At 43.9% G+C, this 25,268-nt stretch overlaps 1 protein-coding gene and 1 long non-coding RNA gene across 6 annotated transcripts in view; one reads left to right on the top strand and one right to left on the bottom strand.

The window, feature by feature from the left end:
* The window catches only part of LOC135983741 (uncharacterized), a 164,392-nt gene that overhangs the window by 123,528 nt on the left and 15,596 nt on the right, over positions 1-25,268 (bottom strand). The window lies entirely within an intron of this gene.
* The window catches only part of C5H4orf19 (chromosome 5 C4orf19 homolog), a 69,337-nt gene that overhangs the window by 40,214 nt on the left and 3,855 nt on the right, over positions 1-25,268 (top strand). For 3 of the 5 annotated variants that reach the window (XM_024106687.3, XM_024106691.3, XM_065596975.1), the window contains 2 exons: positions 2,131-2,188; positions 24,627-24,680. In XM_024106687.3, coding sequence (XP_023962455.2) covers positions 24,649-24,680 — 32 coding nt within the window. In that variant the 5' untranslated portion in view covers positions 2,131-2,188; positions 24,627-24,648. Of the gene's footprint in view, positions 1-774; positions 906-1,686; positions 1,809-2,130; positions 2,189-24,626; positions 24,681-25,268 lie in introns of those variants that run through there. The other 2 variants (XM_024106683.3, XM_024106688.3) reach the window with 2 other exon arrangements.

The raw sequence follows: 25,268 nt of genomic DNA, 5'->3' as shown, positions 1-25,268 counted from the left end.
GGAAGTGAGTGATTTTTTTATGCTACTGGTCATATTTGTTTGTCCCGTGTGCAAACTAGCTAATGATTGCAAGGGATTTACCCTTTGCCCCACTCTTCCTTTTAATAATCTAAAATGAAAATCATATTTTAACCTTATATGGTAAATAGTGGGATGAGGAGATGCTCTTTGACTTATTGTTTTGGGTGGTAGAAGAGGGAAATCAGACAGGACACATTCTTCTCTCTAAACCTGAATAAATATCTAAAATCTGTTTTTAAGGGTGTAATAATGTAAGGGACAGGTTTAGACCTCATTATGTTTTACTGATCAGTGTGATTAATATCCACCATGTGCTTCTGGTAAGAAGTTCCTTAGAAGGCTGTATCCCCTCAAACTTCCTCCATGGATATGGAAAGGAGAGAAACTACACATAAAAACAGATATTAATGTGTGTGTGTGAGAGAGAGAGAGAGAGAGACAACACAAGAGTATGAGTGTTTGCTAGAGAAACACAGAGATAAAGAAAGAGATGAAGAGGAATAGAAGAATATCTGGGTATTACATAGTGTTATACAGCTCTTTTCAAAGCTGAGGTATCTCAAAGCAGTAACTTGGATACTAGCAGTGCAGTGACTGTAAGCAAACATGTTAGTCATTAAGGGCCTGTCCTGCAAGGTGCAGAGCACCTCCTGCCAGATGCAGAGCACCCACAACTCCCATCAACCTCTGCGAGACCTAAGGGCACTCAGTACCTCACAGGAGGCACTCAGCACCAAGCAGGACCAGGCCCTAAGTACTCAGCAGTAACTCACACACGCAGCCTTGGACATTAGAGCCTGTTTTATAGAGAGAAGGAATGCTGGCCAGGATAAGAGAGAAAACTGGAAAGAGGGAGCAGCATTGCAAGAGCACAGCACTCTCAGGTATGGAGAACAGCCTGTAAGGGGGCCACCTTACAGAGGAAACAAAATAAAATACCTGGCTGGGAAATACCTCCCCTCCTTTCCTGAGAAAAATAGCCAACACACACACACCTCTGACGGTGCTCTGGAGGGTTAGAAAAGTCCCCACTGGAGAGAGAAGGTCTAGCGCTGCACCAAGAGAAAGAAAAGGAGGGATTTTACATACAAAGTTATGAGATTATGGAGCGAGGAGAACATTCTAGGGAGGAGCCAGTAGGACTTAAAATAACCACGAATGATTACTTGTTTTATGGGAAGCTCAGCTAGACAACAGCTAGCATTTACAACCTCAAAAATATGACTTTTGCAGAAACCATCGCTGAAAGTCCACCTTAACTACATCACACTGGTGTCGGGCCACCTGCAAAGCAACATTAAACAAATACTAACGTGTGCCAGGAAGTGTCTGTCAGTGCTGGGTGGGAACATTTAAACTTTGCTTCCAATGGAAAAATCTTTGCCCATTTGTAGCTGCTGGTCAGTGGAGTCTTCAAAAAAAGAGGAGAAGAGAAGAACAAGAAGGTGCAAGGGGCAGAACATATCACAGTGACCATATAAAAACATTAATAGACAGAGAAGGGGAAGAGGGTGAGGTTCAGAAAGGGAGCTGGCTCTGATGTACCAATGCCACCAACTCAAAATGTTTACACGCTGGCAAAGCTGCATTTGATAAAAATTCTTGATATTATTACTGCATATATTTAAACCAATTAGTACATATTTTTGGACTAATACAATACAGACCAAACCCTGCCCTGTTCAGCACGGTGAGTGGGAGGAGGGATGCTAGCAGATACTCACTCTGCTCCAGGCATCTTGCCAATCAGGGCAAGTTTCCACTAGACCGGACTTGGGCTCCATGTGGTGAGGATGCATTTTCTTACTATTCAGAAATGTGACTGCATGCACCCCTAACTAAAGCATGCACCTGACCACAATACATGCTAGACACATCCCTTGGCCAGCAGACCACACTCCCCCAGGGGTGGCCATTGTGAATAAGTCAGAAGTATAACAATTAATTTGTAGCATTTAATATTTGAAGTAATTTGCAAGTAAATTGTAATTATTAATGTTTGCAATAGCATATTGAGATCCTGGGATGAAAAACACAGAAAGTCGTCTTATTAATTATTATTATTGCAACTATTTTGAATAAACAAATAACACATACATGTACTTTCAGATGTCACCACTCAGCCAGATGTTAAAATCATGATCAGTCAACTCTCATTGGCTATTTGGTAAGTATGCTGTAATTTGGGGGATAATTGATATTTTTAAATACTGATGGCTCATTACAAACGTGCACTGTGTTTGCTGTCAATTGTTTATTAATGCTAAGTTTGATTACTATGTTCCTGTGAATTATTTAAATAATAGATTTGTCATTTCCAGGAAAATGTGGAGGTAAACAATTTAGAAACAATTCTGCTCAAATGTCACCTATTCCATTTTGTATTCTTTTGTTTTCTTGTTACTCTGAATGTTTGTATGACAATAGCAACTTTGTTACTTAAGGGTTCTGCTACTTTTGCTTTATGCCCTTGTTGAAGTAATAGTCCTATCTGTGACAATAAAACAATTCCTGTGTCAAAACTTCTATGTCATAAGGCGCTACCAAATTCATGGTCCATTTTGGTCAATTTCATGGTCATCGGCTTTTAAAAATGGTAAATTTCATGACTTCAGGTATTTAAATAGTAAATTTCACAGTATTGTAACTATGGGGGTCCCAACCCAAAAGGGAGTCATGAGGGGGGGTTGCAAGGCTATTGTAGGGGGGGGCTGATGTATTGCCACCTTCACTTCTGCACTGCTACTGGTGATGGTGCTGCCTTCAGAGCTGGGCTCCCAGCCAGAAGCCGCAGAGCTTCCTGCAGCCAGGGAAGGTTCCCGGAGGGGGAGGTCTTATCTGGCCCCGGGAAGTAGCCCCTACAGAGGAAGATGAAGTCCCATCTCCCCAACCTGGCCTGCACTAGCAGCTGGAGCCCTGTGCACAGTAGGAACCCCCAGCCCTGTTCCTCCCTCGCACTAGCCAGATTTCATGGGATCAGATTTCACAGTATGTGACGTATTTTTCACAGCCATGAATTTGGTAGGGCCCTAGTCATAGAGGATTAATATTTTTGAGTAGAATAAGCCTCAAAAATGCATGAAATGGAAATGGAGCTGGGCCTATACATTTTGAAACAACAAACAAGAATTAGTGAGGAAGGCACCAATTCTCATGCATGGTAGTCTCCAGCCCCATTCAATACTCACCTTGCCAAAAACCACTTCTACCCTGGGCAATCCACACTGAGTTTAAATAAAATCAGTTTCCTGACTTCTCCTCTCAAAGTCCACCTTCTAAATTCTGACAGCCCAAACAATATGTTCTGAACGGCACATAAGATTCTATCGTAACTCCTCTCAGTTCACCCCAGTACAGCCATTTGTGTGCACAGAAATGATAGTATCATTATTATTCTTTATTTAATAGCACCCACAAGTGTGCCAGTTTATTCACAGAAAACACATAAGAGACAGGCCTCCTGTCCTTAAGAACATACAGTCTCCATGATGGATTTGACAGACAGGCGAGAATACAACATGCACCAGAAAGAGGAAGGGGCAATGAAGGACGTGAGTTAGAGATTGGATTGTGTGGTTTAGGTTTAGCCACACAGGTGGTTCCTTTTCTTTTCAATTTAAAATGCAACGACAATACATAAGTTGGTCTGTAGAAGGGATTTGACTGAGATGTGCCCGGAAACAGAGATCGATAGGCATAAGCTTTCGTGGGCTAAAACCCATTTAATCAGATGCATCAATAAGCAGTATATACAGTGAAACCCCGCTATAACACGATGATTGGGGTCCAAAAAATTCGATCGCGATAAATGTGGGGTCACGGTATAGCGGGGTTACAAAAATTTTACCATTTAAAGCCGGTCAGTTTCAAGCCAGTCAATTTCTCTTGGGCAGCGAGCAGAGTAGATGGGCAAGGGGCAGAGGAAGAGTGAGGAGCACCTGGGGAGGAGAATGGCTCTTCCCGTCAAAAGGAGAAGCAGGGGTGGGGGTGGGGAAGAGGCAGTGGGGAAGGCATTTTCCTTTTTTTTTTGTTTTTTTGTTTTTCTTCAGCGGCACTCCGGCTGCTTTTTTTGTTTGTTTATGTGTTTCGTGCTTCGGCGGCGCTCCGTCCACCTTTATTTTTTTTTGGGCGCTTGGGGCGGTGGGAGCCACCTTATGATTGTGTTATATCCGAATTCGCATTATCGCGGGGCGCGTTATAGCGGGGTTTCCCTGTATATATGAAAAGATGGGAGCTGCCTTACCAAGTGGGGGGTCAGTGCTAACGAGGCCAATTCAATGAAGGTGGAAGTGGCCTATTCTCAACAGTTGATTACTTTTGTAGTGCTAACAAGGCCAAATTAATTCCAGTTCTGCAGTTTCTCATTGAAGATTGTTTTTGAAGTTTTTGTTGTTGAAGAATTGCCACTTTTAAGTCTGTTATTGAGTGTCCAGGGAGACTGAAGTGCTTTCCTACTGGCTTACAGACAGCCCCCCAAACCTGATGCAAATACTCACCAGCAGCTACACACCACACAATAAAAACACTAACCCAGGAACCAATCCCTGCAACAAACCCCGTTGCCAACTCTCTCCGCATATCCATTCAAGGGACACCATCATAGGACCCAACCACATCAGCCACACCATCAGGGGCTCGTTCACCTGCATATCTACCAATGTGATATATGCCATCATGTGCCAGCAATGCCCCTCTGCCATGTACATTGGCCAAACCGGACAGTCTCTATGCAAAAGAATAAATGGACACAAATCAGACATCAAGAATTGTAACATTCAAAAACCAGTAGGAGAGCACTTGAATGTCCAGGGAAATTTAATAACAGACTTACAAGTGGCAATTCTTCAACCAAATAACTTCAAAAACAAACTTCAACGAGAAACTGCAGAACTGGAATTAATTTGCAAACTGGACACCATCAAATTAGGCCTGAAGAAAGACTGGGAGTGGATGGGTCACTACAAAAAGTAATTTTCCCTCTGCGGATACTCACATCTTCTTGTCAACTGTAGGGAACAGGCCACATCCACCTTGATTGCACTATCCTCGTTAGCACTACAAAAGTAATCAACTGTTGAGAATAGGCCACTTCCACCTTAATTGAATTGCCTCATTAGCACTGACCCCCCACTTCGTAAGGCAACTCCCATATTCTCATATACATACTGTTTACTGTATTTTTTACTCAATGCATCTGATGAAGTGGGTTTTAGCCCACGAAAGCTTAGGCCCAAATAAATTTGTTAGTCTCTAAGGTGTCACAAGGACTCCTCATTGTTTTTGCTGATACAGACTAACACGGCTACCACTCTGAAAAGATATAGATGGGAATTTTTCAACTAAATGTGTTTTTGTCAGCAAGTGCAACAGGCAAGGACCCAATTCATCAATATCAAAAGGTGTCTCAGGTCCAAAATGCAATTTCTGATCAAAACGAGAGAGAGACTGAGACCCACCTCAGAATAGTCAATACACACTGCAGGTGAGTGCCCTGAACATTGGGCTACAGAGTCAGTCTCTCTCTCTCTGGTCTAGTGAATATTTAATTATTTATACAAAGTGGAACAGCTCCAACAGGAGAGCCTGAAAGGGAGATTGACTCTATACACTGTGCCTGATTCAGAGCAGGGACTTAAACCTGGGTCTCCCCCATCCCCCTGAGTGCCCTGACCACTCGGCTTGTTTGTTTGTTTGTTTATTTATTTATTTATTTTTTGCAAAAATGTTCTCAAAGGTCTAGCTTTTGTTCCAATATGAAACAAAACCAATCGTTGAAGCGTCAACATTTTTCATGGAACAGAATTCTTGTTTTTCAGCCAGCCTTAGCTGTAGGCTTGACAAATAGATTTTGGAAGAATTTTTAAGCATAGCTGAGATGGCTTGGGAAACTCTAAAAGAGACCAGGTCACAGAGGTAGGCAGATGGGCACACACACCCAAAACCCCCATTAATTGAGAGTTAATGTTGCTCAAATGCATTGCCTACTAATGAGTTCTTTTTAAAACCAGGAATCACTAGTTAAGACAACATTTACATACACACCAACCTCAAATATGCTTTACCACTCAAACATCATAATTAGAGCTGGTTGAATAATGAAAACCTATTTTCACACACACACACACACACACACACACCATTTCTGAAGTGGTTTGGATTTTGAAATGTTCTAACTGGATTTTTTTCTTTTGTTTTCTTTTTTAAATTTTTAGGGGTTTTTAAATTTCAATTTTTTAAAAGAAAACTTTTTGAAAATGAAATGGTTGTTGAGACATTGTTTACCAGAGTCCCGTGAAAAAGTGTTTTTAAATGATTACAAGAGGCATCTTTTTTTTTTAAGATGAAAAATTAACGTCAATTTATTTGCAAACATTTTTAAAAGCCCATTTTTAACCCGTAAAGTAGCTGTTCAAAAGTTTCAACCAGCTTTAATCATAATGCCCAAACACACATTGTCTGCTCAACTCCATAACCTCCCTCTCATTTCCAACATAGAACCACTAGCACTGCACATGCAGAATCAATCATAGACAATTAGGGTTAGAAGGGAACTCAAGAGGTCATCTAGTCCCATCCCCTGCTCAAAACATCTAAGTCCTCGTAACAGCTAGAACACTCATCATAGCTAAAGACGAATGACCACAAAACACGTGCAGTGGTGAAGTTTGTACCCCACTACCTCGATATAACGCAACCCCGATATAACACAAGTTCGGATATAACGCGGTAAAGCAGTGCTCCGGGGGGGGGGGGGGGAGTAGGGGGACTGTGCACTCCGGTGGATCAAAGCAAGTTCAATGTAACGCAGTTTCACCTATAATGCAGTAAGATTTTTTGGCTCCCGAGGACAGCGTTATATCGAGGTAGAGATGTATATGAAAAAATATAAGGTCAGACTTGAGGTTCGGTTGGAGCAAGCACAGGGTGGGAGTTGCTGCAAAATCAGGCTTGAGAACCCAAGCTTGCACTCATGTAAACCCCATCTCAGTAGCGCAACTGTGGAGGAAGAAGGCATATGGATTAGTGACCAGGCTCCCTGCTAGGCAGCTTGTCTTCCTGCCTTCCCATAGTCAGGAATAGGTGAGATACATGTGAGGAGGAGGACAGATGATGAGTTAGGGAGCCAGGCCAGGCAAGAGGGGAGAACAGTAGCAGCTAGTGGATCCAGGCAACGCTGGAAGTGTTTCCATGCAAAGCAAATTAAATTATAGCAAATTAGGGAAACTAATCTTTTGGGGCCTGATTGTGACCCCTGGCAATGCTCCTATGCAGGGCACCAAGGTGGCATTTCAAGGGCAGCAGCCTGGTGGGGAAGAGACACTGCCACTGCGGGCAGAGCTTTGGTTGCTCTGACATGGAGGAGAAAGTGGATTGCACCAGGAGAAAGACTACTGCAGCACTTACTTTCCTTACAGAGCAGTGGGGGAAGCAGGGACTAAAGTGTAACCTTCTGAGTCACAATATGGTCCCTATTCTACTGTTGGTACAGCGCAGCTACATGCTTCCTTCTACTGGGGATGGATTGTGAGGTGCCAATCCAACCCCTTATGTTTAAATATAAAGTATGAAAATGACTTCTCAAGTTACATTATGAGAAAGGGTGTGGGTGTGCAGAAGGGGGGGGTGGAATTTGTGGTGATAATGGTTGTTTGGCTACAGGGAGCCAAAGAAACATGAGACAGGTCAGGACCAAAATTCAATAAGGGATTATTTTAAAGTCTGTCTTCTGACCAAGCTAGTAATTGCTTTACTAAAAAAAAAAAAAAAAAAAAAAAAAAAAACCAAGATAATTACATGGAAAATTAATTTTCCTTTGATGAGCTATTGTGGTTAATTTCAAGACTAAATTCAGTTATTAAAATAGGAAGTAGAGGGATTTCAGGCCTGTTTTAAGTACAAATCTTAATGCAAATTTAACTATGGATTTGCTACTGACGCCTCCATACCAAATTTTGCTAATACAGATATAGTTTGGGTTAGAAACCAAAAGGAAGTTACCGAAGAATTTTGTGTCTCATTTTAAACTTCAACATTCTACATAGTTTTAATTTCTGTAACAGTTTGGCTTTAACCTGTACACTAAATAGGGACCAATCCAGCAAAGCAAAGCACATTAGTTGTCCAAATGACAGAGACTGCTTAAGTCTTTGCTGGAGTGGGGTTCTAAATAACTTGTCTCTCTCTTATTTTTCTTCTTCTATTTCCCTTATTTTCATAGCATTCTCTCTCTCCTTTTACTAGCTGGTGTTTCTCTGCCTTATGTTTAATAATCTCCCGCCTTTCTATTCCTGTGTTTGTTCTCTCTTCTTCCCAGCTCCACCTGCAGTTCCATAATCTTTCTATTCCTCTCTCACCTATTTGTCATTGATTTTTCTCATTTTCCTTATCGCTCATTCCATTGTCTCTACCCATCACTAATCCTCTGCTCCCTACCACACACAGCCCTGCTACTCTCAGACCTCATACATTTGCACCCGCATGCATATCCACAAGGTAACCTTTGAAATCCTTAAATGAGATTCTGATACCGACATAGCACAGAATACAAGCCAGAGTTCGTATCATGAAAGGCCCACGAGGTGTTTACAGCTGCTTGCATACTTCATGAGGATATTAATGCCCAAAATCTATTGTTTCCTCTCTTCCCTTCCCCCATCCATCTCCCCCACATAATCTATTCTCATCCCACACTTGCCTCTGAAAATCCCAGGTGTTTTTGGGGTGCCTGCATGAGGCCTAAGACAGTGATAGAAACTAAGTGAAACATGGCTGGGTTTATCTTGGCAGCGAGGCGCAGGCTACTGGACTTCCATTGACGTAGCCCTAAGCAGGGAGGGTTTGTGTGCTTTGCAGGAGGAACGGGAACCATTCAGGGTATGCAAATTGGTGCTTCTAATCACTGGCAGGCAGGAGTTTGGGGTAGTGGAGACACAGTCGGCTGATGCAGCAGGAAGCAGAAGCCAGCAGGGTTTTGCATTGGCTGACTCCATATGCATTAGCCTGCCCAGAGAGGCACTGCAGTGCATTAGAGAGAGGGGGGAAACTGGCCCAGCAGCCCACTGAAGTGACCAATATATTAAATGCCTGGTTACTTGGTAGCCCACTGGTTTAGTTTGGAAGAAACATGCAAAAGTTCAGATCTCATGCCAAACTCTTTGGCATAGAAATGAGGCTGGATTATCTTGCAAAAACATTTTCAGTCAGATTTCCAGTTCTTACTGGTCTGGGCTGAGTCAAAAATACCATTTACATTTCTTCTCTCCTGGCATTTCTGTTTCCATTCCTGGCCAGAACCAGGAAATGGACAAAAACAGTACATTAACACAACTAAAAAAGGATCAGCCTTTTAAAACCACAATAAAGTTTTTAATTCACTTCAATCATTGTTTTGGAAGAGGGTGCCAGATGGTTTTTGTTTCATTGGAATAGTTTGCCCTTCCCTATTCATGACGTCTTCTTGCTTGTATTTTTTGTTTATCCATATTACATATCACAGTTTAAACACACAATACAACCTATGTTATTACACAATACAAAGTCAGAAGTATTATGTTTCTTACTTCTATTTAATCAGACGGGGAGTTATGTATACTCTGCCTTGCATTTCACATTTCATTTACAGAAGTTACAATTTCAGAAGTTAGGGTACATTCCTCTCCCCCTTCTTAATTACACTTTTCAAGAAAGATTTCATTCCATTCTCTTCACCTTGTATGGACAGGTTGCAGAATGCTACTAGTAAACATATAAAAAGGGAAATTTTCCACTTTTCTTGTGTCTATTTATTAAAGGTAATATCGTTCCTTCAGTTCCACCGGGATTCAAGACTTGTCACTATTCCCTCAATCACCATGACTACATGGTGGCAGTTCTCGGACTGTGTAAAATGGCAGTGTTCCCAAAATTTTCTCTTAGGGGGAAAAAAAAAAAAACTGTCTTCCTAGATCTCTTCCCTAATGTTAGTTGATGATAGAAAGAGGAAAAGTTGACTCATCTATTTTGATCTCTTGTCAAAATTCAGAGCTACAAACAACCTTCATTCCTGAGGTGTTTGTGGGCATAGCTACACTTGCGAGTTAGAGCGCATTAAAGCAGCCCCGGGTGCCCTAACTCACGACACATCCACACTGGCAAGACACATAGAGCGCCCGGACTCCGCGGCTAGAGCACTCCTGGTAATCCACCTCAGCGAGTGGAATAACATTTTATGCGCCCTCGCTGGAGCACTGCAGCACCAGTGTGGACGCCCTGGTCTATTAATGCGCTCTGATCGGCCTCCAGAAGTGTCCCACAATGCCTGTTCTAGCCACTCTGGTCATCACTTTGAACTCTACTGCCCTGCCCTCAGGTGACCAACTGTCAGACCCGCCCTTTAAATTCTCTGGGAATTTTGAAAATCCCCTTCCTGTTTGCTCAGCAAGGAGTGGAGTTCTCTCAGCGCATCTTTCCAGGTGACCATGCCTCCACGCACCAGGCAGTCCCCAGTATGAAGCAATGGTGAGGTGCTGGATCTCATCAGTGTTTGGGGGGAGGAAGCTGTCCAGTCCCAGCTGCGCTCCAGCCGTAGGAATTACAATACCTTCGGGCAGATATCAAGGGACATGATGGAAAGGGGCCATGACCGGGACGCAGTGCAGTGCAGGGTTAAAGGGAAGGAGCTGCGGAATACCTACCACAAAGCCTGCGAGGCAAACCGCCACTCCGGTGGTGCTCCTGTGACCTGCCGTTTCTACAAAGAGCTGGACGCGATACTTGGGGGCAACCCCACCTCCACTCCGAGAATCACCATGGACACTTCAGAGCCCAGTTCAACAAGGCAGGAGGAAGAAAGTGGGAGCGAGGGTGCTGGGGAGCTGAGCCAGAGGACGGCCCGGCATCCCTAGATGCATGCAGCCAGGAGCTGTTCTCAAGCCAGGTGGAAGGTAGCCAGTCGTGGCGGCCGGTGCTTGGGGAAGGACAAACACCAGAGGAGGTTCCTGGTAAGCGGCTTTTATTTTGGGAAGGAAGTTATTCGGTGTGGGCTCTTGGGGCGAGGAGGGTTAGGGCTGCATGCATGATGCAGAATAGGGCGTTGATGTGCTCTCTCACATCGCAGTAATCGGCCTCAGTGATCTCTTTAAAGATCTCATCCAGAAGATGGGCAATGCGCTTGCACAGGTTTCTTGGGAGAGCCACTGTGGTCCTTGTCGCAGTCAGGGTAACATGTCCACGCCACTGTGCCATGAGGGGCAGGGAGACAATTGCTGCACACAGGCAAGCTGCATATGGGCCAGGGTGGAAGCTGCATTATAGTAGAAGACCCTCCCTTGCTTCTCAGGTCACCCTCAGCAGCAAGATATCTTCCAGGATGAACTCCTGTGGAAAATGTGGGGACAGTGTTCAGTATAGGGGCCCCCTGCAGCCGTTGGCTCTCCCCAAGACACAGAAACCCAGAGGACAGTACAGCCGTGAAACAATCAATCCCCCTTGACCCTGTGCTTACTCACCATTTTGGGGCTCCCATGGATTATGTGCGCTCGCTTTGGGACAGGCAAATTATGCTATTGTGTAGACTGTGCTTGCCCTTAAGTATGGGGGAATCATTGCTCTGTCTGGTGTGAACAATGCTGCCTCTTAAGTGTTGCATTTTGCCTTTACAGATGCAACCTTGAGATCCCAGCCGTCCGTGATATCACTGGCCGAAAGACTCCAAAGAATTAGGAAGAGGCCACGTAGAAGCAAAGGAGACATGCTGTATGAAGTCATGCAGCAGTACCTTAATGAGAATCTAAAAGTGCAGGAGTAGAGGGAGAGCGAACGGAGCATCCGCCAGCAGAATGAGGAGCGACGGCAGCAAAGCACGAAGCAGCTGATATGCATCCTGGAGCGCCAAGCAGACTCAATCCAGGCGCTCGTAGCCATGCAGGTGAAACACTGCCACACCCCGCCCCCGCAGCCCTTGTCCCAAAACTCTTTCCCTTGTGCCCCCACCTCACCTCCAATCCACTTTCCCCAACATCCGGGTTCTTATTGCCATCAGCTGCCTCCAACATCTATAGCTTCACCACCCAACCCTGAAAACTACAACCCTTATCCACTGCACTCAACCCCCATCGCCATGCAGTATAGCCATCCTAAAGTGCAGCACTCATTGCACAGCACTCCAGACAGGAAGGCTGAGTATGATAACAGGACATACGCAAATCTGTGATTGTACCGTTCCCCACCCCACCCCCTTGCCTTTTCTTTTTCCCAAGCAGTTGTGTTTCTTTTCAATAAATGAATTTTCTTTTCAATAAACAGATTTTTTGGCTTTGAAAACATTCTGTGTTATTGCATAAAGTAAAAGATACCTTAGCCCTGGAAAGCAACAGGCACTGCAAGTCAGCATAGCAAACACATATTCCTACTAACATTGGAACCACTGCACTTCACTCCTGTGCAGGGCACCAAACATTACTGGTGGCTTTCAGCCTCAAATTGCTCCTTCAAGACATCCCTAATCCTTGAAGCCCTGCGCTGGGCCCCTCCAATAGCCTCTTTGGCTCTTCAAATTCAGCCTCCAGGTGTTGAACCTCTGAGTTCCATGCCAGAGTGAATCTTTCACCCTTCCCTTCACAAATGTTATGGAGGGTACAGCACATGGATATAACCGTGGGGATGTTATCATCAGCCAGGTCCAGCTTCCCATACAGAGAGCGCCAGCAGCCCTTTAAATGGCCAAAAGCACACTCAACAGTCATTCTGCACTGGCTAAGCCTGTTGTTGAACCCGCTCCTTGCTGCTGTCAAGGCTCTCTGTGTAGGGTTTCATGGAGCCATGGCATTAAAGAGTAAGTGGGGTCTCCAAGGATCACAATTGGCCATTTCGACTTCCCCTATGGTGGTCTTCTGGCCTGGGAAAAAAGTCCCAGCTTGCGGCTTCCTGAACAGGCCAGTGTTCCGAAAGATGCATGCATCATGTACCTTTCCAGGCCAGCTTGCGTTAATGTCAATGAAACACCCACAGTGATCCACAAGCACCTGGAGAACCATAGAAAAATACCCCTTCCGATTAATGTACTTGGAGGCTAGGTGGGCTGGTGCCAGAATTGGAATATGCGTTCCATCTATCGTCCCTCTGCAGTTAGGGAAACCCATTTGTGCAAAGCCAGCCACAATGTCATGCATGTTACCCAGAGTCATGGTTCTTCTGAGCAGGATGCGATTAATGGCCTTGCAAACATGCATCAACATGATTCCAACGGTCCACTTTCCCACTCAAACTGGTTAGCTACTGATCGGTAGCTGTCTGGAGTTGCCAGCTTCCAGACTGCAATAGCCACCTGCTTCTCCACCATCAGGGCAGCAGGGCGGGGGCGAGCTCATCACACAGTCCCATGAAAGTGGCTTTTCTCATTTGAAAGTTCTGCAGCCACTGCTCGCCATCCCAGACTTGCATGACGATGTGATTCCACCACTCAGTGCTTGTTTCCCAAGCCCAAAAGTGGCGTTCCATGGTGGTGAGCATGTCCATGAATGCCACAAGCAATCTCGTGTCGTATGTGTTACTCGAGTCGATATCATCAGAGTCTTCACTGTCAGTTTGGATCTTAAGGAGTAACTCGACTGTCAAACGTGACATGCTGGCGAGACTCATCAGCATATTCCTCAGCAGTTCGGGCTCCATTTCTGCAGACCGAAAGGGAAGATAAGAGCACGCAATACAAAAAACGTTGAAAGATGGCGCCAAATGTGGACGGAAGCACAGAGATTGCCAGGATGCAAACCAATGCATCACGGAGCATTGAGACAGGACCCAGAATGCCCCACACCCCCTCCTCCCTTCCCACAAGCCACAGCGCCAGAATGGGAAGAGATGCTCTGTGGGATAGCTGCCTATAATGCACCGCTCCCAATGCGGCTGCAAGTGCCGCAAATGTGGCCACGCCAGTGCGCTTGCGGCTGTCAGTGTGGACAGACTGCAGTACTTTCCCTACTGCACTCTCCGAAGGCTGGTTTAACTCAAAGCGCTTTACATTTGCAAGTGTAGCCAGGCCCTGTAACTCTCAAATGTTCATATCTCTGATAAAACATTATGGTTGTTCTTTCATAGAATCATAGAATCATAGAATATCAGAGTTGGAAGGGACCTCAAGAGGTCATCTAGTCCAACCCCCTGCTCAAAGCAGGACCAATTCCCAGCTAAATCATCCCAGCCAGGGCTTTGTCAAGCTTTCAAAAGTTTACAACTGAACATTAACTTAATACAGCTTTGAAACTTTACTATGCAGAAGAAAAATGCTGCTTTTAACCATCTTCATTTAAATGAAACAAGCACAGAAACAGTTTCCTTATCTTGTCACATTTTTTTTATTAAACTTTCCCTCTTTTTTTAAGCAGTTTACGTTTAACACAGTAGTGTACTGTATTTGCTTTTTGTGTGTGTGTCTCTCTCGCTGTGCTGCCTGACTGTGAACTTCCCGTTCCAAATGAGGTGTGTGGTTGACTAGTCAGTTCGTAACTCGGAGGTTCTACTGTATAAAGGAATTACAATAGCTGGGGTGTTTCTTCTGTTAGCAACTCCATTTCTATTGACAAGAAAGGAGTTTCTCTCCTTTTGGCTACAAAAAAAAAAATTAGAAGTGTCCTAACACTGCAGTGGGACTAGCAGCAGATGGCATTTGAGCAAAAGAGCCCAACTCTCATTTCATTTCCTCTGGTGACAATAACTCTATTGAAGTTGTGGAGTTACTTCAGATTTACAAATTGAAAATCTGGCCCTTTATCTCTCAGATGAGCAGGAGCCAGATTAGTAACACCACAGACTGAAACAGATTCAAATCTGGCTCTTCTTTTTTAATACAAAAGCAGAAATGGTTTTCTAGTTTACCCCCTTGCATACATACTCACACACACATTGTGAACTACAGAACAGCGATACTACTACTGAGCACTTACATAGTCCCTTATAGTTTTTTCCAAAGCACTATAAAAAGGATTAATTAATCCTCATAACACCTCTGAGGTAGACATTATCCCCAGTTTTCAGATTAGGACAGGGAAGGTGACGGTCAACATTTTCAAGTGAGTGATTAACGTTGGGCTCCTAAATTTATGTAATGCAAGTAAAAGTGGCTTGTTTTCCAGAAGAACTGAAATGTAACCCCTAGCAGTAGGCAGTCAGTGTCAGAATCAGCACGGGGCTGGCTAGAGTACAAACAGGCATAGGACGAAGCAAGAATGGAAGCAACGGCTGGCTAGAGCAGGAGCACAGGCAAACTATCAGAACTACTAGGCTGTGGGAGTACTCCCGACCAGGTACTGAAGTTGAGCAGACTAGAGAGACTGCTTCCCTTAGAAGTCTATGTACCTGCCTTAGGATCACCCAGGTGGGTTCTTGCCTGTGGACTGGCTGAACCTAGGTAAATGGCATGGAGTCTAAAAGGTAATTGCCTCCTATGACTCGTCACATGCTCTGGCTCAGGGACTCATCAGGTTTAAGCAGGCTCAGAGGTAACTCAGGGATGACTCATCACACTCACGTTTTAAAATGTTGGTTTAGGTGACTTGCCCAAGATTACACAGCAAGTTTGTTGGCAGAGCAGGGGGTCAGAACTCAGGACGGCCATACTTTCCATCCACTATGCTCTAGTGGTTCTCGAAGTAAATGAGTATCTCCCATCAGTCCTACGCTTTGCAAGCAACGGGGGGAAATTATTGGTTAAATATTAGACATGGTTGGAGGATAAATATTTTCACAAAACATTTAAAATGAAACATAAAATGCTTACCATACAGCACAGTCAACCTGTGAAACTCCTTACCAGAGGATGTTGTGAAGGCCAAGACTAGAACGGGGTTCAAAAACGAACTAGATAAGTTCATGGAGGATAGGTCCATCAATGGCTATTAGCCGGGGCTGGACAGGGATGGTGTCTCTAGCCTCTGTTTGCCAGAAGCTGGGAATGGGCGACAGGGGATGGATCACTTGAGGATTACCTGTTCTGTTCATTCTCTCTGAAGCTTCTGGCATTGGCCACTGTCAGAAGACAGGATATTGGGTTAGATGGACATTTGGTCTGGCTGCTCTCCCAATCAGCCTAGCATTTCTCCTGCTGCAGCCCTCTCCCAGGCCTGTTTAAAACCCTTCAGGGCAGGAGCGGGGTGACCACCCCGCTACAGGGTGAAAGAATAGAGGCGGGGAGGATCCAAAAACATAAAAACTAAAGGTTGTTTTTTTTTATTTTTAATTTTTCCATCAAAAAACCAGGACATTTTGACCAAAATAAAAAATTTCCATGCAAATTTTCATTTCAGTTAAAAAGAAGAAGATTAAATTGCCACCTCAGTGCAAATGCATTGTTGGCACTTTTGCTTTTAGCCCTGGTGACACGAATTCAAAATCATGAAAGATTCCAAAAGAAAAAAATGCAAATGATACGGGGGAGGGGGAAGAATTACAGGAAAATATTTCATAAGTGTTCTGAACATTCTGGAATTAAACGTATAGGGCCATATGGAGTTGTACCCATTTATGCCAACTGAAGATCTGGCTTATAGTGCTGATGTCAATGTCTACTTAGGTGTAGGGTATGAACTACTCTTATCCATATGTGGCCCCTTCATCTCAGGTTTGCAGCACAATATCCGAGCAATGAAAGGGAGTTTGTTCTGCCACTAACTGAGCTGTACCTGTTCTGTGAACAAGAAACTACAGGCTCTACAGATAATTGCATACCTTTCACAAGCACTAAAATTACACTAAAATAAATAATGCTAAGGAATAAATATATACACTGTATTTAGTCTAAAGTTTAAGCATCAAAGTGAACTTTTTAAAAAACAATGTTAATTTTGCTTATAGTTCATTATCTAAATTACAAATAAAATTGTTTAAATATTTCAGATTTTGTTGCAAATAGAAGTTATTGTCCATTCAACTATCTCACATCCAGGAAATTGTTAAATAATTGGATATAAAGCATTTCAACAGTATTAATTATCATGATGATGAATGGAACACCAGAACAGATAAGGATTTAAAATGGAAAGTTAATGATCTCATCTTGATGATAAAGGCCACCAAGAAATTATTAGGAGTCCAGTGACATTTTAAAAACTAACAAATTTATTTGGGCATAAGCTTTCATGGGTAAAAAACCCACTTCTTCAAAGAAATTATTGAAGTACACAGCAATAGCATGGAAAGCACATGCCACCGTTATAACTACATTTCCTATAGACAATATTTCTTATGGTGATTTACAGGGCTTTTACTCTTCATTAGAAGCTTCTACTGTCAACAACTGGAACATGGGCAGTCATGCCTAGTGGTTGGAGCTGGAGTTGGTAGCCAGGAATAGGAGCCCAGGGTCAGAACCAGAATCAGAACCGAATTACGAAGTCAGGAATCAGAGCTGAGGGTCAGAGTCGAGTTACTGCAGTGAAACAAAGCTGGGGCCAAAGGAGGGGCAGGGTGTGGGCAAATACTTTGAGCAGCCACCCAATTGCTGCTGCTGCTGCTGGGCCTAAGAACTGTTCTGCTTACTCTTGCCACCAGTTGGGTGGTGTAGCCCATCAGGCAGTCTACTTCAGGCCAGTTGTGCTCATTAGGTTGTCCGGACACTGGATCTGCTACAGGCCCTGATTCCTGACAGTACTCCCCACTCAAGGGCACCTCCTAGGGGCCTGGTTTTTCTGGGTTCTTCCCGTAGAGTTCTCACAATAGGTCCAAGGCATGCATGTTCTCTACCAGTTCCCAGACCATTCGTCCAGACTGTAGCCTTCCAAGTCCAACAGGTCCTAGAGTCTTCCCCTAACTTGCCAAGAGCAGAGGATTTGGTGGAACAAGTACCCCTCCTATCCATGGACTATTATGGGTGGCAGTGCCAGAGTGGAGCCATTTAGGTATGGATTCTCAGTGTAGGACTTTAAAAGTGAAATGTGAAAGACAGGGTGGATCTTCAAGGACTTGGGCAGCTGTATCCAGAAAGCCACTGGGTTTACCCATTCTATAATCTTGAAGTGGCCCAGGTATCAATAATCCAGTTTGGCAGATAAGCGGCTCAGTTTAAGGCTTTGGGCAGAGAGCAACACCTTGTCTCCTACAGGCAGATTTGGGACAGCCCAACATTCTTGGTCCACATGATGCTTAAAGGCTTCTTTGGGAGACTGCAAGTGTTCCTTATTCTCCCAATGCAGGTGAGAGGCAAAATCCACAGTGGCCAGCACTGAGGAACTTATGGGTAAGTCTGGGTGGAAGCAGAGGTAAGAGTCATAGTTTGCAAAGAATGGGCTATGTTGGGTCAAGGCATGGTTTGCATTGTTATATGCCAATTTGGCATAGCACAGGGGGACCCAGTCATCCTGGTGGTAACTCAGAACACAGTGAAGAGACTTCGCCAAGGTTTGATTGACTCTCTCCATTTGCCCATTAGTCTGCAGGGGATAAGTGGATGAGAGAAGAGATTTGATGCCAACGAGTCCGAGAAATATTCTCCAGACTCGGGAGATGAACTGAGGTCCCCAGTCTGATATAATGCTTGTTCATAACCCTTGGTAGCGGTAGACATTTTTCAGGAAGAGCCAAGCTGTCTCCCATGCAGTGGGAACAATACGATATGGGCTGAAGTGCACCATCTTTGCTAGGAAGTTGATGGCATTCAGGATTACCGAGTGTCCGTAGTGTGTGGCAGTTCTAAAGTGAAGTCTGTGATATAGTAGACCAAGGTAGTAGAGGTGTGAACAGAGGATGGAAGAGACCTAGGGATTTTGATTGTGTGTCCTTGGTATGGGCACAGAGGTCACAGAACCTTATATAATCCTTAATGTAAATTGGTAGACCTGGCTACCAGAAATTCTTCTAGATCAGATTCCAAGTCTTGAATTGGCCAAAATGGCCTGCAAGTGGTAAATTGTGGCACAGTTTCAATACCTGAAGCCTAGGTTATCTCCCCGCAAGAACATAAATACAACCCTTGCAACAGAGAAGGCCTTTCTGAAATTGGAACTTGGAGTCAGGTCGGATACCCACATCATTCAGGGTCTGGTAGATCTGGGTCGCAAACAGGTCATCAGGGAGCAGGATGCAGATGGAGGATTTCAGACTGCTGCCAACTGTCTTGTTGACAAAGTGGGACACCTGGAGCATGGTGGCAGAGGGCTCTTCGCCAGGTTCAATATATTCATCTTTGCAGGATAGATCACCCACCATCCCATTTCTCATCCCTGGGCGATAGGTAACTGTAAAGTCAATGCGAGCAAAGAAGAGAGATCAGCAGATCTGGTGCTGGTTAAGGCATCTAGCAGTCCATGAGTACTCCAGGTTCTTGTGGTAATCAGGACTTGGACTGGGAATGAAGCCCCTTCTAGAAGGTGGCACCAGTCTGAAAACTGCCTTTATAGCCAGTAGCTAAACATCACATATTTTTTCCACTGGGTTAGTTTCCAAAAAATAAAAGGCACAGGGGTGGAGTTGATTGCATGGGCTTTCATGTTAAGACTGCACTGCACATATAGAAAAATTAGAGGCATCAGCCTTAACTGTAAATGGATTAGTGGTATCTGGGTCAATCAGGATGGGTGCTAGGTGAATGTCGATCAAAGGTCAACTGAGCCTCCATGTACCAGACAAACCAGGCTCTCTTTTCAAGGAGTGCCATAGAGAATCCTTTAATAAATTACTTGCAGAAATTGATGAACCCCAGAAATCGCTGCGTTCATCCTTGAGTGCAGTCCAGCTGAATATTATCCATCTGGGTCGGACAGGGATTCTAACTCTGCCAGTTCACTTTAATGTTGTCATTTAGGCTGAGCTGGAAATGATCATGCTGAGTGGCACTGTTCCACTCAGCATCTATTACAAAGCATCGGAACTCCGTGGTGTAGCTAGCAACTGGCTGGCATCATTGCAGCAACACCTGAAGTGTGACTTTGGCCGTACGTTCGTGACGTGGGTCATCGACGATCACCTCCATAGCCTGAACAAAGACCTCAAACTGTCCCAGAAACAGGCTTGAGTCTTCCAGGAGCAGAGAAGCCCAAGCCAGGGACTCCCCACTGAGCAGGCTGATAATCAGCCCCACTCAGGCTTGGTCAGTAGGTACAACGTAGCAGAAATAGGAGCAGATACAGATTTAGGAATCCACAAAATTTGCCACGATCACCATCAAACTTGCCAGGTGTGGGAGCTTGGGTTGGAGCTGAAGGCGTGGCAGGACAGCATTCTGCACCTGCAGGGTGGCAACCTGGGCCTGCAAGGTCCATAGGGCTCCCACTCTCTGTCAGAGAGATAATGGCCTTTGTAGGGTCCATGTTCACCATATCAGCTCCAGTTCCCTGTTTTGGGGCTGCTCAAATTGTCAGTGACTGAGACATGGACAGTCGTACCTAGTGGTTAGAGCCGGAGTCAGCCGTCAGGAACCAGAGCCAAGGGTCAAAAGCAGAATCAGAGGCCAGATGCCAGTGCTGAGGGTCAGACCTAAAGTCATAAATCAGGAATCAGAGCTGAGAAATCAGAGCCAGGTTGTGTGGAGTGAGGAAAGGCTGGGTCCAAGGCAGCAGATGGGCTGAGACCAAGGAAGCAGAAGGCCTGGCTCCAAGGATGGAAAAAGGCAGGAGCATGGCTGGGATGAGGCAGGTACAGGAGCTATCACAGTTGTGGGTGAATGCTTTGAGCACCCACCAAACTGCTACTGCTGGGCTTAAGAGCTTCTGCTGACTCTTCCCACCAATCAGTCTGTGTAGTCAATCAGGCAGCCTACTACAGGCCAGTTGCATTCATTAGGTTGTCCTGAGGCTGGCTCTGCTGCGGGCCCCGATTCCGGTATCTTCATCTATCAGCTGCACCTGTTGTGTATGTAATAGAATGTAGGAGAATAAATTGTGGGGGATTATAGGGATACTGCAAGTGTGATGACAGTGTAGGGGAGCCAATATATGCATGCATTTCACACTGCTAGCTACAGCTCTACAAGCTGGTTTTAGTCAAGTAGAACTCACCAAGGAAGCAGGCACATGCAACTCTATTTTAGTGCTATTTAATTATATAAGATTTAAGGGTATATTCTCCCCTCATTGCTCACGCGGACCTTCGCTTTTGACACTAATATGGCCTTGGCCTTGCCAGTGAGAGTTCTATGCTGAGATCTGTAACTATTTTACCAACAGCTTGTTCCTATTCCTAGCATATTGTGATTCCATCATCTTTTAGGTTCAGCTGCTCACAAACACCTTAAAAAGTGAAGGCTTATCCTGCTAAGTATCTCCTGAGTGTCCTCCACTGAGAATGGAATCAGTGAAAATTGAGGATGTTCAGAATTTCACAGAAGGCACTCAAGGGGGATTTTCAAGAGAGCTCAGCATTGATCCAGCTCTGTTCCAATTGGAGTCAAAGATAAAACTCCCTTTGATTTCAACAGGAGCAGAGTTTGGCCAGTGCTGAGCTGTTCTGAAAATTCCACACACTGTGCTTTGCAAGTTTAAGCTCTGAGTCATGCCTTCTTAATCTGATATATTTTGTGTGTTCACTCATGGTTCACTAGTATGGAAATATCTAAGAGTCAGACTTTGCAAGAAAATGTCACAAAAGGCAAATCTAAAATGTGTCTAATTAAAAATAGAATATAAAGATACAACAGGTTTCCTCCTACACTTGTTCTCAGACACCACATTCTACCCAATATTCGCTTTGTGTCCCTTTCTGTGATCTCACTTCTCACTGCCTTTTTTACTTTGCTTCCCCCTAAGCTAGGAAGAGCCTTCTCCTTCATTTGTAACAGCCCTCCTACATCTCTGTGTGAAAATCTCTTCTGAAAACATAGTTGGGCACTTAGACTATGGTGGTCTGCTCCAAACCTCTTTCTTTAATAGTCTGCATAGTATTCATGTGATTCAAATTGTACTTTGCTTTGGATGGGAATCTATCAAAACTATGTGTTTTGTAAAATATCAACACATCTATGGCACTTTTAGTAAGATAAGCACTGAAATTTTTATAGCAAGATGTCTAATACTAATAGGACTAAAACATATGTTTCATTGTATACGACTGTATTACTTCACACCATTACTTTGCAATCCTGGTTCTGAAGCTTGCTGTAAACCTAGAAAAAATAAAACCTGAAACATGGACATTTTAAAATCCTGTATTCCTGCTTCAATGCTGAGAATTATTTACAAAAGAATGCAGTACAAAATACTTCCCATAAACATTAGTTTATTCATACAAGAGGACAAATACAAATGTTTGTAATTACCAGCTTGTAAAACCTAGGAGTAAATGCAGAGACAATTCAAATACTCACAATAGTGTAAAATCCTGGAAAGTGCTCTTATAGAAATGACAGAAGTAATTTGCATTTATAATATCTTTCTACAGAATGTCTCAGGCTGCTTTACAAATAAAACAAAAGTTTTCAGCACTTGGTATGGTTAAAAACCACTGCTGAGATATTTTTGTGGAAAAAGATGTTAACAGAATACAGGATATGAATTAACTGATATCAGCACTCAATGAGAAACTCAATATAAAAATGGTTAAACCTAGAGGGTATGGACCAAGGTCTCTCAAGAAAACTAGCTGCAGTGACAGAGCTCAGGAATTGTCTACACACAGAGTTGTAATGGTTTAACTGAAGGTGTGATTTTAAACCAATGCAAAGGCGAAGAGGACACTTATTTCAGTTTACTAGGCTTATTTTGGTTTAGTTTAAGTCTATTAAGATCAGGTTTAAGCTAAATCAAAACAAGACACTCTTAAATGAAAATCAGTGTGTCCATATTGGGGCTTGCTAAACTGAATCAGTTTAACATTACACCTTAAGCTAAACCAGTGCAACTCTCTTGTGTAGACAAGTCCTCAGAAAATTGTTAAAGGGGACTTACTGGGTTAAGCACTCTGTTTTATCTGGATGAGGTCTGACTTGTAGAGGAGCCAGCTCTAATGGACACTCAGGGTCTAGTCCAGGGGTAGGCAACCTATGGCACGTGTGCCGAAGGCGGCACACGAGCTGATTTTCAGTGGCACTCACACTGCCCGGGTCCTGGCCACCGTTCCAGGGTGCTCTGCATTTTAATTTAATTTTAAATGAAGCTTCTTAAACATTTTAAAAACCTTATTTACTTTACATACAACAATAGTTTAGTTATATAATATAGACTTATAGAAAGAGACCTTCTAAAAATGTTAAAATGTATTACTGGCACGCGAAACCTTAAATTAGAGTGAATAAATGGAGACTCGGCACACCGCTTCTGAAAGGTTGCTGACCCCTGGTCTAGTCAAACCTGTCTGAATTCCTTTATATTGCAGAACAGCTGCTCTAAAGGAGGGTCAGTGCTGAGACTCACCTCTATACAGTCAAAGGCTAGTGACTTTGGGATAAGGGACTTCCCTGGTGAAAGGAACAGATGATGATGGAAGCGATAGTGTCCTGAAAGCAAGGAGACAGCAACCAAGGAACAAAGAGATGGGAATTCACTGCTGCTGCTGGAATGGATCTTAGGGGTCCATCACAATCAGTCCACAATTTAGTGGAGCCCTATATGCTGCTCTAACCTGCACCGGGGCCAGGATTGGGGACAGGCATTGCCTCCCTTCTCAGTCCTTGTGCCAGGTTCATCACTTGCACCAGGGGAAACAAGTCTAGAGAAGAGAGTGGGTTTTTTGACGCTAATGTTTTAGTTCAAATTTCTGCAAGTGGAATTACAGAACTTCAAAATAAACAGGATTTTTGTAAATACATTAAATCAATGGCACTAGCAAATACCCTGATCTAGTGTCACCAATTTCTCTCCTAATGGGAAACTGATCTGCTATCACTGGGCAAAGGGGTAACAGGTTCTATCAGGCTCAAATGTCAAGAGAAACTGGGCATCCTAACTAGTAATGAATAGAAAATCCATTATTGCAAAATAGTTAACATAAGAATGGCCCTACTGGGTCAGACCAAAGGTCCATCTAGCCCAGTATCTTGTCTTCCGACAGTGGCCAGTGCCAGGTGCCCCAGAGGAAATGAACAGCACAGGCAACCATCAAGTGATCCAGCCTGTCGCTCATTCCCAGCTTCTGGCAAACAGAAGCTTACAAAGGGCCCTGGCTCCATTGATATAAGTAGAGATGGGCCCAAGCCATAAAACTGAGAATCAATTTTTCCCAAATTTCTGGGATGTTCAGATCTGGGTTTTGGCTTTCAGCGCATCTCTAAACACAAGATTACCATTGGGACAAACCAACATGTTGATTCTGATCATAATAAAGGGTTGGGCTGTCAGTGGGATTTGAAGGCATCTAGCACCCCACAGGAGAAGCTCTGCCTGCTTTGTTGTTGTCTGTTGTGAAATGCTATGTACAAAAAGAAAGCTACATACAACAATTTGTTATTTCTAGTCAAACTGCAAGGGAAGAATTTATTCTGGTGACATAGTGGTAACACTGAAAAAGTTCATTCTGTACAAGAGCTGTTACCAATTGCCGCGATATTCCCCATTGCTAAGCACAGGGAATCTCTCTCCAACCAGCAGAACCTTTCAAAACAGGAGACTCATGTTCAGTGCAGCCACCATTTATTCATTTAATATTTGCATGAAATAATTCATCCCTCATTTTTCTTTTCCCTTGCCTTCTCTCTCTCTCTCTCTTTTCAGATGTTAACAACAAGTAATCCAGATGGGGTGCAGGTGCTGTAAAATGATACAAAGGTAAAGCAGAACAAATGGTGGTTGGAATCAGAATAAAATAAAAGCTTGTTCAAAATAAATCCATTCTCATCTGCATTCATCCTTTAGGTTAAGGATATTTACCATGTTGCAAATAATCCAGGAATTTACAGTTTAGATCAATTAAGGCATTTTGAAGCCCAGAATGCTGATTTCCTGTAAACTTCATGTTGGTTTATTTTAATTGAGTTTCATCTCTTTAGCTGCCAACCCACAGAAGCTATGTGGCAATGGAGGCAAATTCTCACTGTAGCGTTTTCCCACCTCAGTGGCAAGAAGCCAGACTAGTTCAGTGGGTGGGGGAAGCTGTAGGATCCATCATCTTCTAAACACTGGAAATGTGCTGTAAATCTGCAGGTAGGGCAGAGACAGCTCCATGAAATCCCCCACCTTTCATCCCTGTTTCCATTCCATTGTATTCTTCACAATAACTGGCTTTGGGCAGGTCACATGGTAAAGGGCTTTCAATTTAGACAGCCTGACAGCCCAAGCTTCTCAATGCTCCACACCATCCCCATCACCATGTACTCCTGGGGGAACTCACTCCCCTCCCCCGCAGTCAGAATTCCC

Source organism: Chrysemys picta, chromosome 5 (genome assembly GCF_011386835.1).
Source record: "Chrysemys picta bellii isolate R12L10 chromosome 5, ASM1138683v2, whole genome shotgun sequence".
Taxonomy (NCBI): Eukaryota; Metazoa; Chordata; order Testudines; family Emydidae; genus Chrysemys; species Chrysemys picta.
Note: the sequence above shows the minus strand (reverse complement) of the source record. Positions and strands in the feature narration are given on the sequence as shown.